Below are 17,377 nucleotides of genomic sequence, written 5' to 3'. Positions count from 1 at the left end.
TGCCAATGATGATGGGTCTTTTTCTTATTACAGCACAATACAGGTGCTACCAGTGAAAAAGCCAGCCTCCATGTTACCACAAGCTGATAACCATCAGGCCGTGGCAAAACTAACTGGATTCCATTTGCTGAACGTTTATTAATCATATAATGGTAGAGTTGAAAAAGGGACCCCAGGCATAGCTGCCAAGTTTTCTCGCGAGGAAGCCTATTCAGCATAAGGGAAAATCCCTTTAAAAAAGGGATAACTTGGCAGCTATGACCCCAGGGTCATCTAGTCTCAACCCCCTGCAATGCAGGAATCTCAACTAGATGATACATGACAGATGACCATCCAACCTCTGCTTTAAAACCTAGAAGGAAGGTTGGGAGTCTGGAAGTCTGTTCAGCTCTTTCTTTTTAGCCACCCTGGGGGCACATTCCTTCCTTGCGTGGCCTCTGCTCTGCAATGCCGGCCTCTAGATGGAGCTCGCTCCTTCCCCTCTTCCCCATCTCCCTTCTCCTCCAACTTCTAATCCGCTCGAGCCAAACTCCGCGCAACCAGAATCGCAGGGCGAAGCTGGAGGCTCAGGCTGGACTTGTTGATCTCCGTTAGCAAGAAGCGAGAGAGAGAAAGAAGGAAAGGCGACAAGGAGGGAAGGAGACACACACACACAGGCCCGCGCTCCCTGACTGAGCGGCGGGCGCTTCCTCCCCGCTGGGCCCGGGCCCCGCGCGCGGCGTCGGCGGAGCTGAAGGTGGGGCTTGGGCAAGAAGCGCAGCCGGATCGGCGCGAGGGCCTGCGAGACGCTTGTTGCGACAGGGAGGGGGGCGACTCTCGAGACCCACGGAGACGCCTTGACCCAGGGTGGGGGGAGCTGCTGCCTTCGCTCTCCCCATCCAGCTACGGAAGGGGTTATCCTGGGATTTCGTCCCCGGTGGGGGTTTTCTTTTTCCCCTGCTCGCCCCCCCCCCACCTCTCGCCGCCGCCGCCGCCGAGGATGCCCGCGACGCCTGCCTGCCTGCTGAGCTAGCCCAGAGCAGGATGTAGCGAGCGAGCGAGCGAGCTGGCCGACCGATGCCCTCGCCGCCCCCCGGAACCCCCCGGCGCCTCCTTTCTCCGGGATCGTGGCAAGAGAAGTGAGTGGCGGAATTGGGGGGTGGGGAGGCGGGGACCCAGGGGTGGGGAGAGGGTGAGACGGGGGCAAGCCCTAGGCGGAGTTGGGAGCTAGAGGATCACATCTGCCCGGGGCAGCAGCTCCTGTGTGTGGATGCGCAGGCTGGGCTGGGGAGCTGCACGAGGGTCCTGCTTCTCAAATCGAGGGTTGGGTCCCCGTCGATGAGGGGGGGGATCTGACTCCCCCCCTAAATCCCTTGTAGGATTGTAGTCAGGCGTGGGGAAAGAGAAGGAACCGTTCCTCCTCCTCCTCTTCTTCTCCCGGATTTCTCCCATCTTGTATAAGCAACAGTGTTGCTAGCTCTTTCTACTGGCTGCATATTTTTTTTTTTAAAGGCTGTTGTTATGACGACTCCTATTAGTTATTGCTGGGTAGAGGGGGAAATAAATGGAGGAGATGGAAATTCTTTAACACTCCCTCCCATAGAAACCCCACATTCTTTTTTTTCTTTCTTTTTTTAAGAGCTGGAAATAAATGTGATGATTGTTCCCACTCAGGTTATAAACTCGGGTTCTCTGTCTCCGCACCATCTCCATCAACAACGTACACACACCGTGGTGTAGTCTTTCTTTCTTGTAGACTTAAATGGAAGAAGTGTGTCAGTCTTTCTTTGAGCTTAATGGCACCAATTTCCCTGGAGGCATTTGCCCCAAACTCACCAACAGATGTAGCCAATTTAAGCTCAGCAGACTTTGCTTTCCCAAGTATCTTACTTAAATGAATTAAAATAGGTGTGCCGCTCCCCTATTCACTCATTCCACTAGAGACCTTTATAAGGTGAGAGGTTTTTGTAAGTGGTGATTTACAAAAGATTAGTCTCTGACATATCTGCCTTTCCAGAGCTTACGAGAGAGAGAGAGAGAGAGAGAGAGAGAGAGAGAGAGAGAGAGAGAGAGAGAGAGAGAGAGAGAGGAGAGAATAATAGCCTTAGATATGGCTTGTTTTACCCATACCCAATGTGAACAGGACTATCAGACTGTGAATGTCATTCAACTTTGCTCCATGCTAGACTTTCTGAATGTAGAACAGTGTGTGATCAGGTGCTGCTGTGTAAACTATTAGTGCCGGCCTGTGCCTCTGATGTCTCTGAGTTAAATTTATAACGGGGACAGATTAGAAGCACATGTGAGGAGACTAGATTAGAAGCATTTCTGTTTCTCCCAATAGCTAAAAGAATAATGGGGGGAAAACCCTCCATGATTCTCTTTTAAAGTTCATAGTTCATCAGAAGAGAGAAAACTGAGAAATGCCTCTTAAAGAGCATGTAGAAGAAAAAAAGGAAAACCAGTGGATACAAATTGCACACTACTTTCCCAGTCTTAAAACTCATTAACCTGGAAGGAAGTGCTATTGGTTGAACTAACTTCAAAACATGGGGTTCCTAAATATCCCAGCCTTCATTTATGTATGATTTGGGGAGGGAGTATAAAAAGGCATATGACAATTTGATGTGTAGAGTTTCTTGCAGAATTATAGTGATTTTTAATGCCCCCCCTGTATCCTAACCCATATACAACATTGTATGTAGCATGTCTTCAGAGAAGAGTTTGTATGAAAGGTTCGTGCTTGGATCACAAAATATGCCTCTTGGTGGGTGTGTACCTGGTTTTCCCATTTATGTCTCTGGGATTCACCCACTTCTCTAGGGAAAGGTGTTTGGATGTCTCAATTAGCCTTACCAGTTGAAACAGTGGGGATCAAATGAACACCAGTGGCTGTAGCTTGGGTAGGAGATGATTCTGTACATCAGACTTCCCACCTACTCCCTTTCCAAAATCCAAAAAATTATGGTTGTACAAACTAGTCCTTTTGCTAGGGACATCAAAATTCTCATCGTGCCTAGAATCAAGCTGGGACATCTATTTGCGTGTTTGTGTGTGAGAGAGAGTGGGGAAGGAATGAAAGGGTGAGGGACAGACTGGACTTATAGCAACAAACTGTTATGTACTGTACATTGCCTTTAAACCAAAACATGCAGGTCTCTTTTCTTAAGTAACCAAGTATTTCAGCTTTCACTTGATTGTTCAATGTAACACATACCCAAATGCTTTGATGCATCAGTTTGGGGGAGGGAGTCCACAAATCTAAGTAAAGGTCCAGAAGAAAAGGAGGGTGGGTAGTGGTGATGAGAATACAGAATACATATTACTTCAAGGAGAGCAAAATTAATTACAATGGAAGCTGCTCCGATGAGCTGTCAACTGGGGTTCATGGGGTCTTCCAGATTCCACTACAAACCAGTGGGGCATCTTGGTAATTTTAGACTCCAGACTCAATGGACATATGGGGGTGGGAGACTCTTTAGGTGGTAACTTCAAAATCATGGTAAGCTGCCTGTGAGCCACATAGGGGCCCACATGCTCTCTCTCTCTCTCTCTCTCTCTCTCTCTCTCTCTCTCTCTCTCTCTCTCTCTCTCTCTCTCTCTCTCTCTCTCTGTTGCTGAGTGGGGACTTGTCCCAGAACCCTACCCTGACAGCACCACTGCCCCAAACACAAACACTGCAATAGCTCAGTTGGTAGATACCCTCAATCTCAGGATTATAGGTTCAAACCCCATGCTGGTTGAAAGATTCCTGCACTTCAGGAGGTGGGACTAAATGGGCCTCGTGGTCCCTGCCAACTTTACAATTCTGTGATTCTGTGTCATGGCACTGGTATTTTCCCAGAGGCTGAAAAACATGTGTTACAAAATCTATTTCAGCACCTGGGGTGTGGACAGCGCACAGGGTTCCCTTCCATTGCAATTAGTTCTTGCCATGTATACCGGTAGAATCAGGCAAAGGCTGCTCTAAAGTCTTGCTGGGCTAGTGGCAAGAAAAAGCTAGCCTGATCGCCACCCTGCACCCTTCCCCCAGCTCACCACTCTTAAGACTCTCTGTTCAGTTTCAGCACCATTAAGCTGAACAGCGACCTGTGCTCTTGCAGCCAGCCTTCTGTCCCTGCTGCTCCTTCAAGCAGACTAACAGAGCTGTTTGTACAGCTGCCTGATTAATTGATCAAGCAGGCAGCCCATAAACAAAGGAAGAGGCTCTCATTTGATCCCCAGAAGTCGCCAGTAGCTCTGTGGATTTTTCTCTCTTCCAGGCATGGAGGAGAAGGAGGGCAGATGAAGAGGTCCTGCTGAGAAGTGTGAGTGCCCTGGAAGCTTTCATCAGCCTGTTCCAGCCTTCCTGAGACAAGCAATGCCTGCGGGGATGAATAAGCATGGATCTCGATCGACTACCTCTTTGCCTCCCGATCCCATGGAGATTGTCAGGAGCAAGGCCTGCTCCAGAAGGGTTAAGCTTAATGTGGGTGGCTTGGCCCATGAGGTTTTATGGAGAACCCTGGACAGGTTGCCACGGACAAGGTTGGGTAAGCTCAGAGACTGCAACACCCATGAATCCCTTATGGATATATGTGACGACTACAACTTGGAGGAGAACGAGTATTTCTTTGATAGGCACCCAGGGGCATTTACTTCTATCTTGAACTTTTACCGCACTGGCAAGCTGCACATGATGGAGGAAATGTGTGCCTTGTCCTTCAGCCAAGAACTGGACTATTGGGGGATCGACGAGATCTATCTGGAGTCCTGTTGCCAGGCAAGGTACCACCAGAAGAAGGAGCAGATGAACGAGGAGCTCAAGAGGGAAGCAGAAACAATGCGAGACAGGGAAGGAGAGGAATTTGATAACACCTGCTGCGCCGAGAAGAGGAAAAAGCTCTGGGACCTTCTGGAGAAGCCCAATTCTTCTGTAGCAGCCAAGGTAACGTCTAAGCTACACATACTTTATCTCTTGCGGAGACGGCATGTACCTATTGATCAGAGTAACGGCTGGGGAATACTGGGCTTTGAGTGTTTTATTGTACTATCCTGGCTGTACTGCCCGCAGCATCAAAAGGGATTGCCACATTCCAGTGTGCCATTCAAGTCTTTTCTTTTCTGTACTTTCATATTATGGAGTTATGATTCGGTGTTGTTTTTAAGAGAGAGGATTTGGGGACATAGACACAGATTGACCTGTCATTCTGCACTTCCTGCATTTTTACTGACACAAGAGTAGAGGACTTTCTGTGGGGGACCAAAGCACTTAATGGAAAGTTTAAAAGGGCCATGGACACATTATGCAAACACTTCAAATAGCCAAAGCCAGATATGTAATATATTCATAAATCATGAATGGATGCATTGGAGCTTTGCCAAATCTCCTGAAGAGTGTTTGGTGTTAGTATCCCAAAAAGGATGGATTTTGGTGTCATTGCAATATAGCATATTTCAATTCATTACCTAAAGGTTCATTTTCCTTCCACTGGTATGTGCTATGAAAATATTACTCGTGTCAATTGAATTGTTGATTTGGTAGCAGCTAAGTTCACTATATTGATATACCATTCACATTATGCAGACTATAATTACTTAAGTTCTGTGTTTAAATTCAACAAGTGTGCTACTCTTCCCATTCCCCACCCCCACCCCTGGACAGTGATGGCTTCCTAATGTTTGTTCCAGCTGCTCCATTCTCTGGATGCAGTGTTCTAGTGGTTATGTTGATAGCCCCCTCTCCTGGACCACCACCATTTTTTTCATTTCTAGTCTCGGGCACTTTTGGAAGATCTGAAAACATTATTTTTTTCTTGTGATTACAGAGGACTGACCTTGTTTAAAGAAGGAAAAAAGCACAGTATCTGCATGGGGTCTGGTACTACCAGATTGGTAGGATTCCATAATTCTGTTTCTAGTGTATCTGAAGAAGTGTGCATGCACACGAAAGCTCATACCAAAATATAAACTTAGTTGGTCTTTAAGGTGCTACTGAAGGAATTTTTTAATTTGTTAGGTATAGAAAGTTAGAGGCTTCCACTCTGATAGTCTCAGCCTGCCACTTATATAAGTTCTGAGACTGCTAAAGGCCCCAATTTGAGGGGTGGCTTTTGTGTGTTTGTGCAGGGGCATATATATATATTATTGTGAACACCAAGCAACTTGATAGAAGTGGGTGATGTTCTGCCCTGTCTTTCAATCAAGAACTGAATGACAGGAAGTCATGAAAAAAGGGCAGAAGAGGGTCCTTGGCCTAATGATAAGTGCATGCAGAAGGTTCCAGGTTACTTCATTGGCATTTTCAGTTCAAAGGATCTCAGGCATCAAAGTGATGAAAGAATTCTGGTTGAAGACCCTGGAGATCTTCTGCCAGTCAGAATGGGTCAGCAATGGGGGATACAGACCCAACAGCAAAAGGTAACTTCAGGTGAAACTTGCTCTAACCTGGCTGCCTAACAGATGGGCAAGGAGCTTGCAACACTGCTGCCTTAGGCTATGCTAATCAAAACATGATATATATACACACACCACATCTCTTGTGAAGGGTGCATGGTTGTATCAATCCCTTTCCCTTTTAAAGCACTCCAAAGTAGTGACCTAACCCTTTCATACCCTTGTGTATTTAAAGAAAAGTATTGATTTAAATCTCCTATTGCTACCCATGCAGTATTTCATACTTGTACCATCTAGAAAATATAATGTGAAAAACGATACTTCAGGCTCAGCATTTTTTTGTTCGAGGGGTAGGTGGGTGAGATACACCTTGGAAAGACTAAGGCTCCAAAAGCCACCATCACCAGTTTATGACCTTGAAGCTGCCAGTGTGGTGTTGCTGCAAGAGTGCCAGACTAGGACCTGGGAAACCAAGGTTCAGGGTGACCTTGGGCCAGTCGCTGCCTTTCAGCACAAGGTTGTTGTGAGGATTGATTAAAGAGGAGGAGATCCATGTACCGGTATATACCACATTGAGCTCCTTGGAGGGGGAAAAAGGTGGGTTACAAATGCAATAAACAAACAAATAAACACCAGCATAACCACAAAGAAACTGGGTGCAAATGTGAAGGCTATCATATTAGCAATGTGTAGCATTAAATTTGAAAACGTCAGATGGTCAGCTATTAAGAAACCATGTGGGTCTCATAGTAAAGCAGCGGTTTTCAAGCTGAGTTCTGTGGAACCCTGAGGCTCCTGGGAAACTTACCAAGAGTTTCTCAGTGAGAAGATCAGTAAAGGTTAGAACAAAGGAAACTGCCTCCTACTGTGTCAGACTGTTGGTCCATCTAGCTCAGTATTTCCTGGATTTCAGGCAAGGGTCTTCCACAGCCCTCCATGGAGATGTTGGACTCATGGACCTTCTGTCGGTTCCACCACTGAGCTACATTTGTTCCCCAAGCTTCCTGGAGTGGCAGCTGGTTATCAACCTTATTTTGTATGGTGCAGCAAGAGGGGAATGTTGTCAACTGTGTGCTCAGTTGAGATGTGGCAGTGGTGACATCCCCAAAGCCTTGAGTGTCTTGGATGAAGGGAGCAAAACACCTCCCAAAATCTTCTGCGACATGCAGAACTTCATTGCATAAACTACGGGGCATTTCAACAAGTAGTATTTTCTGAGAGCCAGTGTGGTGTAGTGGTTAAGAGTGGTAGACTCGTAATCTGGTGAACTGGGTTTGCGTCTCTGCTCCTCCACATGCAGCTGCTGGGTGACCTTGGGCTAGTCACACTTTTTTGAAGTCTCTCAGCCCCACTCACCTCACAGTGTTTGTTGTGGGGGGGGGAGAATGTTAGCCGCTTTGAGACTCCTTCGGGTAGTGATAAGGTGGGATATCAAATCCAAATTATTCTTCTTCTTCTTCTTCTTCTTCTTCTTCTTCTTCTTCTTCTTCTTCTTCTTCTTCTTCTTCTTCTTCTTCTTCTTCTTCTTGAAGAATCTTTGAAAACCACGACCATTAAACAAATTGGCATGGAAGCAGTTGCCATTTTTCTAGTCAGTGGGATGGTCTCGGAATACGCTGTGATATGCAAATTGCACATTCTAGCAAGCAGACTTTGCACTTCGTTTTCGTAAAACCTGGATTAGATGCTTCTGCATGAGCACAGCCCGGTGATCGTAAAAGAAACTGATAGTTCCTTTAAAGTTCTGGGAAGGCGTTTCAAGGAATGAGGGACATCTGATGCAGCGTGTCAGGAGAAGGGATGTTGTGTGGCTTTCAAAAAAACCAATTGTCGTTTTTATTTCTCACAACAGACAGATCCAGGCTGCCTTTTTAAATATATATTTCAGATGTCACAGTGCTGAATGTGAATAATTTATCAGGGTGTTTTGGCATGCGTACAGAATCCCAAAACGTCGGCCTCCGGCTTAGGCCGGCTATGGCACAGAATCAAAATCCATTAGAGGCTGTTGATGTTTCATGATTTATTGTATATGAGGGTGATCATCCTTGCCAAAGAAGTGTCTTTTGTGATTTATAAGTCAAATCCATTCTAAGGTTTGCTTTCTGGAGAGAGAGGGAGAGAGAAATCCAGTGTAAATGCATTTAGCAATTGCAGGCTTATGTACTAATTTAGAGAGGATTGTGGAAGCACATTGCACTTCCTTGCAAGCTTCCGCTGCTGAGATTCCAAGCACAGGCTCAGATGCTGAGTTGCTCCTCTGTTCACATAAGAGGGCATGGTTCCACCAAGTCTTCCTGCTTCTTCAACCTGCCCCACAAACATACATTATATCCAAATCATTCCCAGGGAGAGGCTCTTGCTCTTTCTAGTATTTCTGTGGCAATTGCCCTTATTGCCTTTTTTGGCAGCAAGATGGAATGTATTTGCCTTTTCATACCTTTGAAATGCTCTAAGATTTTGCTTTGAGCTTTAATAATTTGTATTGTTTGTACTTGATTCTGTGTGTTGATTATTCGTGAGCCACCTTGGTGGTGGTTTTTTTTTTTAAAGCCAAAAGGCAGCATGTAAACAAACAGTAACATTTAGGGTATCCCCACACCACTGCCAAGTTTTCCCCAACCCCCTAAGCACATTTTCGGGGGGGGGGGTGCGCTGAGAACTGCAGAAGAAAGCAAAAGGTGGAGAGACCTTTTCCAGGAATATGAACTTGATGTTTCTTTCATAGAAGGAAAGTTAAGCTCCAAGCTGGGATATCTGATGAACTGGATCTCAGCAAATCCCCATGTGTCAGACTGACCTAATCTGCACCAACACATGGATCATAATTTAGCTATCTATCAAATAAATGTTGCAATGCAGTAGTGGTCAGCAAGGCAAGGGGGCATTGCTTGATTGCCTCCCAACATTGGCACTGCTACGGCTTAATTGGAGTGAGTGGGGTGAGTGCAGTGTAAATTCCCCTGTGGAGTGAATCCAGTGCTGCCACTGATGTGTCTGCAGTACACTGATCTTGTTGCTGCCTCTCTTTTCTCCCTCTGGGTAAGCTGCAGTGATGCTGGTGATGAAAAGTAAATCACTTTTTTTGTAAACCGCTTTGAGGATTTTTTAATGATCCAGCGGTGGATAAATTTTCTGATCAAGCGGTGGTTAAATTTTACTAGGTAACTAAATAGAAATTGCTACCCCACCAACTGCTACTGTTGCAGTGTAATTCTTGGTGGTTTAAATGTATCAAAACCCATTTAATGCAGTGGTCCCTTGGTTTTCAAACTTAATCTGTTCCGGAAATCTGTTCCAAAACCAAAGCGTTCCAAAACCAAGGCGTGCTTTCCCATAGAAAGTAATGCAAAATGGATTAATCTGTTCCAGACTTTTAAAAACAACCCTTAAAACAGCAATTTAACTTGAATTTTACTATCTAACGAGACCATTGATCCATAAAATTAAAGCAATAAGCAATGTACTGCAGCTACACAATCAATCAGTAGCTGACCTGGGTTCTACACAGTCGCAAAAACAAAAGAAAAAAGCCGCAAAAACATAAGTGCAAAATAAATAGCAAAAACAGTCAGACCTCAGTGTAACACTCAAAACACAAGTGTGGCACTCAAATTGGAATCGTAACACTCAAATCATCAGCGTAACACTCAAAATGGAAGTGTGCCACTCAAAACGGAAGTGTGCCACTCAAAACGGAAGTGTAACACTCAAAACAGAGCACATTCGGGTTCTGAAAAATGTTTGCGAACTGGAACACTTACTTCCTGGTTTGCAGTGTTCGGGTTCCAAGTTGTTTGATTACCAAGGCATTTGAGAACCAAGGTACCACTGTACAGTATGTGTATTCTGAGTGAAAATAAATTTAAATCCTTATTTAAATACCGGTATGTACTGAAATGTGAAACTCATGTATATATGTTTTAACAACAATAACAATCACAGATTAATGTGGAAGGGGGGGTGGGATGGGTTAATGAGTAAATGCATCTGCCATTGACACTGACCAGCAACTGGCTGGCTCATCTATCCAAGCAAAGCCATGCAAAATGGGACTCTGATATCTATAGGCTTCAGTTTGGTGCTAGAAAACAAAACCAACCACATTTACGTGATTTAACCGAGTAGGATTCACCTCTCCAAACTCAAATTTCTTTGCACCTTGTTCTCCAAGACTCCATTTTGCATTCATCAGAATCTGCTGTAACTTATTTCTCTAATATTTACTGGATAAGCAAAGGTGGGGATATTGAGCTGTTGATAAGATCACTTTAAAAAAGCCACCTGGTGCCTTTCAACACACACTAATCATACTATCATTATCAAAATCAGAGCTAGACATAAAAGAAGAACAGCATAGGCAAAATCAAACATTTCGATGTCCCATTGGTTTCAGTGGGTGAATGAAGAACAAATGTAACTTTCTTCAACTGAAGTAAACTGAACGTAAAAGTGCTTAACTTTGTCTGGATATTGGCATAAATTAATCTCCGCACTTTCCAATATAGTTATGGTAGTGCTATTCAGTGACCGTGATAACATTCCGGGTTGATTAATCTGTAACGCAAAGTAAGCTAAGTAAGCCTTGTACTTAAGCACTTTCTTGGTAGCAATAGGCAACAAGGAATCACATGCAGGTGAGTGGACTGTATTCCGCTGTACCACTGTATTCTGCTCTGGTCAGACCTCACCTGGAATACTGTGTCCAGTTCTGGGCACCACAGTTCAAGAAAGATATTGACAAGCTGGAACGTGTCCAGAGGAGGGCAACCAAAATGGTCAAAGGCCTGGAAACGATGCCTTATGAGGAACTGCTTAGGGAGCTGGGTATGTTTAGCCTGGAGAAGAGAAAGTTAAGGGGTGATATGATACCCATGTTCAAATATATAAAAGGATGTCATATAGAGGAGGGAGAAAGATTGTTTTCTGCTGCTCCAGAGAAGCAGACACAGAGCAATGGATTCAAGCTACAAGAAAGAAGATTCCACCTAAACATTAGGAAGAAGTTCCTGACAGTAAGAGCTGTTCGCCCGTGGAATTTGCTGCCAAGGAGTGTGGTGGAGTCTCCTTCTTTGGAGGTCTTTAAGCGGAGACTTGACAGCCATCTGTCAGGAATGCTTTGATGGTGTTTCCTGCTTGGCAGGGGGTTGGACTGGATGGCCCTCGTAGTCTCTTCCAACTCTATGATTCTATGATTCTATGACTGGTAGAGGAAAGACAGAGTATTTATTCCCTCTCTCCTTTCTGCACCCAACATAGAAAACAATTGGGTTGTCAGAGGAGGGAAGTCCTCTCCATAGGCCCCAGCATAGAAAGGCCACAAGCTGCTGCTTCTCCTTGGTTTCTCATCTGCCAGATGCCAGCAGGCTGGTGATTTGTTTATTTACTTACTTATTTTGCAGCCTAGTAATTTTGGGGGGCTTATTTGCAGGGTTGCCGTAAACCTGCAGAGAAAGAGGAAAGCTACTCTTGGCAATACTTTTATTGTACACATGGGGAAGGGGAAATGGAATCTGGAGAAGTGTTGAGGATCTGAGGCAAAATGAGCATCGTAGATCGGTGTTCATCAAACAATGTGGCTTGTTTAGCCTCATATGTGGAGAGGTATGATGTTCGTTCCCTAGACTGAATGACCGTCTCTAGAAGAATGTGAGCAAACCAATGATCTATCATTGGACTGCATTACTTTTGTTTCTTTTACTTTAGAATGGATGCAAAAGGCTCAGGAATTCATTAGAGCAGCTGTGCTGGATTGTTCAGCCCTTTCCCAGTACTGTTCCCCTAAAGCTGCTATTATAATGGTCAGAAGGAGAGTAAGGAGTGTGCAGGTCCAATAGAATTATTGGGGGGAAGGGGAGACTTAAATTAGGGAAACAGCCTGAGCTGCTAATACTAAAGCACTCCCTTTCCTGGTGCTGCAACTTCCATCAAATTCAAAGTGCCCTGCTGCACCCATTGTATAATTTTTTGAAGATGCAGTAGATCCCATCACACACATCCTGCGTCACTCGTGCTTTGTCCTTGTCATAAGGAGTGCATCTTCCGTAAAATGCCGGGTATAGATTTTAAGCTCTGCTCTTCTGTTATGAGTGAAACAGCTGTGCCTGATTACAATAATTTGGGGACTGCAATCTGCACACATTTCAAGTCAGCCCTAACCCATTGTATGCAGCCACTTCATAAATGTCATCCTTTGTGTTGAGCAGGTGGCATTGTCTTGCGACCGAAAGATCAACAGTCTCTTTCTCCTTTACTTATTTCTAAGGAAGGGCCTTTCATTTTCTTTGCCAGCAGTTCATCACATTCTCCTGTGTAAACCAATCCAGTGGAAGTAATTCGGGAATTGCTGGAGAGGAATCTCTAGCCAGCGTTACTGAGGCAGTCGGATGAACTCATCGTAATTGCTTCTGCATTCTTAAGAATTGATGCTTCTATGATCTGTTAAAGTTTAAGTCAGAGATGGGGAACCTATGGCCCTTGCAGATTATGTTGAGCTCCCAACTCCCATAACCCATAGCTAACATAGCCAGTAGTCAGGCATCATGGGAGTTGGAGTCTAATATCTGGAATGACACAGGTTCCCCATGGACGCAACATTAAATAAAAGCATAATGGATTGTAGTCGGCACTTAAAAGCTTCTTTTCTGACTCTTATTTTTCACAAAAAAAGAGAATGCAGTTGATTTTTCACTGTAAAAGTCATTCTTAATGCCATGAGTCACTACCATGCAACTTCCAAAGCTCAGTACATGCCTGTAGTGCACATGTTAGCACACTACTTGTGACACATACATTCCCTGATCAGAAGCAGCTATCCAGACTTTAGCTTTGAGAGCAGTGTTGAGACATGTGAAGCATTTAAGACTGCCAGGTTGTAACCTGGAGATTTCATCTTCTCAATTAGCTCTGATACTGGAGAGGGTAATGAGGCATCTACAGCTTCTGCTGCCTGCCCTCTCCCTGACCTACTGTGTGGCTCAACCGGAATCCAACTCACACCTTCTGTTTATATGTACAAAATGTCTGGGGGGAGATGCCAGAATACTGGTGAGATGCAGCTGTATGCCACACGTGGACAACAACCTAACAGAAGTTCTAATATGGTAGAGCTGCCATCTCTTGATCTGAAATAGTTGGGATGGGAACCACTGGATCATCATACATTATCAACAAGTTTGCTTGTTTGTTTGTTTGGGCGGTGTGAGAGGTTGGAGAACTCAGAGCTTGGTTGGTTGCCTTCAGTTAATTGCAGTGAGTTTTGTATGTGTGTGAGAGGCGGTGATGGGTTGTTGGGTTAAGTTAGCAATCTCGATTTGTATGTTGTTGGGAACAGAGACATTGTATGTACTCTTGTTGTCTATGAAAATCCTTCAATTATATTTATATATCTGAATATAAGCTGCACCCGCAAATAAGCCACACCTTTAAAATTCAAGGGGGGGGGAGAGACAATTCCTGAATATAAGCCGCTCCCTTAAAATTCCGCAGGCACTCACACCCATAAATGGGGTCATCGATGGTAGGGAGGGCACACCTCCATGCAGCTCCATGGAAAGAGATGGAGCAAAAGGCGGGGGCAGAGCCGTGATTCCGCTTCCTAAAGATGGGAGCCTCCTTCCTGAATTCCTGGCCGGGCTTTTGGGCTCCTGCTATGCCCACAAGGAAGACTGAGTGAGGAAGGGATCTGGGTTTGTGAGGTTGTGGGAACTCGCATCCAAAAAGAATCTGCAGGGGCATGGAAGGAGGACTGAGGGGAGATCCCATCTACCCTCACCCACCCCATCATTAAAACGGAAATGGTTGGTGCGTAAAAGCCAATTTTTGTAAGGTCGCAAATTTAAGCCACACTTTAACTTTTCACGGTTGGAATTTGGAAAAAAGTGTGGCTTATGTTCAGGCCAATACGGTATATATTATACATTATCAATAAGTCTCAGTGTGCAGTTGGGTTGGAGACTGACTGGCTCTCTACCCCATGCCAGAGTCGGAATGGAATAATACTGAAGAATACCCTCTTCACGCAGAATCATTAAACAAACTGGCAAACTGCCTGGATTAGGAGGTTGCAATCCAGCTTCTTGCACACGGTTAAAACTCCTCAGTCCTATGGCAAGAGCACCCTAATCCTAAAAATATGTGTGCTTTGCTTCACTCTGCATCCCGGCATTTCCATAGTTATGGGCTGAACCCTGAGTGACAAAATCTGTGTGAAACCCAACCGCGTTATCATAGCTACTGTTGTGAAGCTGACAGCCATGTGTTCCCCAAGTACATCAGGCCAACCCTCTCCACCCTAAAACCTGGGCAGCTTTGATTCATAATTGCAGGCTGCCACAATGGCCATTGTCACGCTCCTTGAAGCTGCGAACATGGAAATTGCAGGGATGGAAAAAATCAGAACAGTGGTGACTCACATCCCAAATATGAAGCTGCAGTGAGGAGATCTCCATCTCTTTCGGAGGGATACAGATATAGTGATGGAAAGCACTTGGCAATACATTTTATTTGTGTTGAGTGCTTGGTCCTCTTCTTTGGGAAAATAAGCAAATAAATCTCATGTAGTCTAGCTCAACTGGACAACGCATAGGCAACAATCTTAAGCAAGAGTGATGGTACTCTTAATGCATTGAGAATTGGTCCTCTGTATTAATAGCTAATTACTAGGCTGTAACACCTATCAAGGCCTTTAGTGGATCAGTTTCTTCTGTCTCATCTGATGGCAACATCCTTGTCAAATTCCTGCAAATTATTTAGCTTGAAATAATCCCTGTTATGCTGCTAGGTGTTTGCTTTTGAGACAGTTCCTTTAACTCCTGTTTCTGCTTACTTTTCCAGCACTCCTGATCCTCCTTGCCCATTTGTTTATATTTGCCTTCTGCTTATAGGCTCCGCTGTTTCCTGTGTCTTTACTTAGTCATGCTTTCCTCGGCTGCCCTTGCCAATTGGATTGGATTTAGCTGGAATGAAAGTTGGGTTGCAGGTTATTTCCTTAAACGCCTTTTCTTTTCATGTGGATTTTTCAAGCGGAGGCTTCCTTAGAGGTGCTTTGCCACGACAATTAAAGTTAGCAAGGATTATTCCCCTTGCTTTTCAGTGTTTTCTCATTGAGAACACAGTGCTTTTAAAAATACCTGTATTGTTGTAGACATGAAGCAAATCTGCCCCCAAATATTGACCTTTGCGAATTTTGCTATTTGGATATGAACACACACACACCCTGGATGTTTTCTGAATATTCCAAACAGCATACAGATATCCTTCAAATGGGGACCGCATGATTGCTGTCAAACATGTTTAGCTAGGTCCTTGGCTAGTGCTGTGAGATTCCCACCCCCGTCCTTCCTCCTTCCTTCCTTTCACTGCACTGTCCCCAGAACTGCTCCAGAGGGTTGGGGGGAAGCCCTGAACAGATTTATGGGGTGCAGTGGGTGACAGAGGGGAAGAACATACCATTGAGCAAAGATAAATCCTTGCATTGACAGAACCATGTATGTAATATTACATTGAATACAATCCATTATCACTGATCTTCTGATAAGACCTGAGCCATGCCTCCTCCCCCCACCCCACCCTTGGATGTCTATAATGAAAAAAATCACCCAAACATTTTGCCTTGCCAGAAACCATGGGTCCCGTCCCCCCCAGACTTTGCTCATCTGGTGGAGTAGGAGGGGGAAGCCATTTTTGCTTATCTCCATCCCCACTGCTTGTAGCCACCACTGCAATCTCCCCACACTGTTCCGTTTCAGGAAAACAATAAAATACTTGATAGCTAGTAAAAATAAACCACAAACATCCTGTCTCTCTCCCCCACCACCCATAACAATACTAATAAATATATGACGGCACCCAAAATGAAATCGGAACACCACACAAGAAAAAAAAGCAAGGGATTGCCAAATCTGTCAGTTTTAGCTTCTCTTGGTTTCTCATTTTGCCAGGCTTAAGCTCAGTGTTCCACATCATTTCCGCATCAGTCTGCATTTTTTTTAAAGTCCTCATGAAAATTCCTCAGCATTTCAGTGTGAATTTCTCTAAATATGCACATTTTAGGTTGCAATTTTCCAAAATGTAATGCATGTGTGTATATTATGTTCACTAAAAATGCTTTGTTCTGCACAATTTACACCAGTATATGCACTTTTGTAAACATGAGTTGCATTGCAACATTTGGAGAAGTGCAGGTTTTGAAGGATGGCCATATTTTGGTTCACGTATGGTTTTGGAATGAATTGGGTAGCTTGGCTTGAAATACAAACAAAATCCAATTTCTCTGCCTTCCCTAGTCTTCATGGCTTTTCTAAACACATGGGGCATGTTCAAGCACAGCTGGCAAAGTGTTGCAGAGATGGGGGGCCCATGCAGAAAAGGCCCTTCCCTAGCACCTGTCAATCAAATTGCTCTCAGAGGCAGTGACCTAAGGAGGACCTCTGCTGCCAGCTTCCAAGTATGGGCAGGTTAGCATGAGTGGAGGTGGTTCTTCAGATAACAATTAGGGCATTGATTCATAGAAGTTATTCCAAATTAGCAAGAGATATTCGTATGACTCCAACCAGAATAGGGATTTGGAATCCATAAAGAAGCGGATAAGTTATACTTTGGAAGATTATATTAGCTCTAGTTAATGGATTTTATTCATACTTTAGCTTTGAGAAAGTCTCCATATTGAGCTGTGGCCAATAATGAAGATGATATTTATTTATATCTTGTTCTGTTTACTCTTCCCTCATTAAACATCCAAATGGATTTATGAGAGCCCTCACTGTTATACAAGTAGAATAAGTGTCAAATATATGCAGCCATTTGTTTCGGTGTGCAAAAATAACACTAGCAAAATAAATGTTGCTTTTGCCTAGCTGAGGCACCATATCAAGAAGTTTAAAATATTAACAGCTTTGTCATAAGATCAAACTAAGGTGGGCCAGAGATCTAATCGCCTGTCTTCAAAATCTATACCAGGCTAGTTTTAACACAGTTCATTATGGATGCTTATAATGGATGTGCTTTTGTAGAGGTTTTGTTG

General features: G+C 44.3%; 1 protein-coding gene across 1 annotated transcript in view; it reads left to right on the top strand.

The window, feature by feature from the left end:
* Window positions 1–507: 507 nt before the first annotated feature.
* The window catches only part of KCNB1 (potassium voltage-gated channel subfamily B member 1), a 198,844-nt gene continuing 181,974 nt past the window's right edge, over window positions 508–17,377 (top strand). The window contains exons 1-2 of the mRNA XM_035123028.3: window positions 508–1,118; window positions 4,242–4,906. Of these exons, the coding sequence (XP_034978919.1) occupies window positions 4,340–4,906 (567 nt within the window). The 5' untranslated portion in view covers window positions 508–1,118; window positions 4,242–4,339. The remainder of the gene's footprint in view (window positions 1,119–4,241; window positions 4,907–17,377) is intronic.

Source organism: Zootoca vivipara, chromosome 7, assembly GCF_965207765.1.
Source record: "Zootoca vivipara chromosome 7, rZooViv2.hap1.1, whole genome shotgun sequence".
Classification (NCBI taxonomy): domain Eukaryota; kingdom Metazoa; phylum Chordata; class Lepidosauria; order Squamata; family Lacertidae; genus Zootoca; species Zootoca vivipara.
This window is presented reverse-complemented; position numbering and strand designations above follow the sequence as displayed.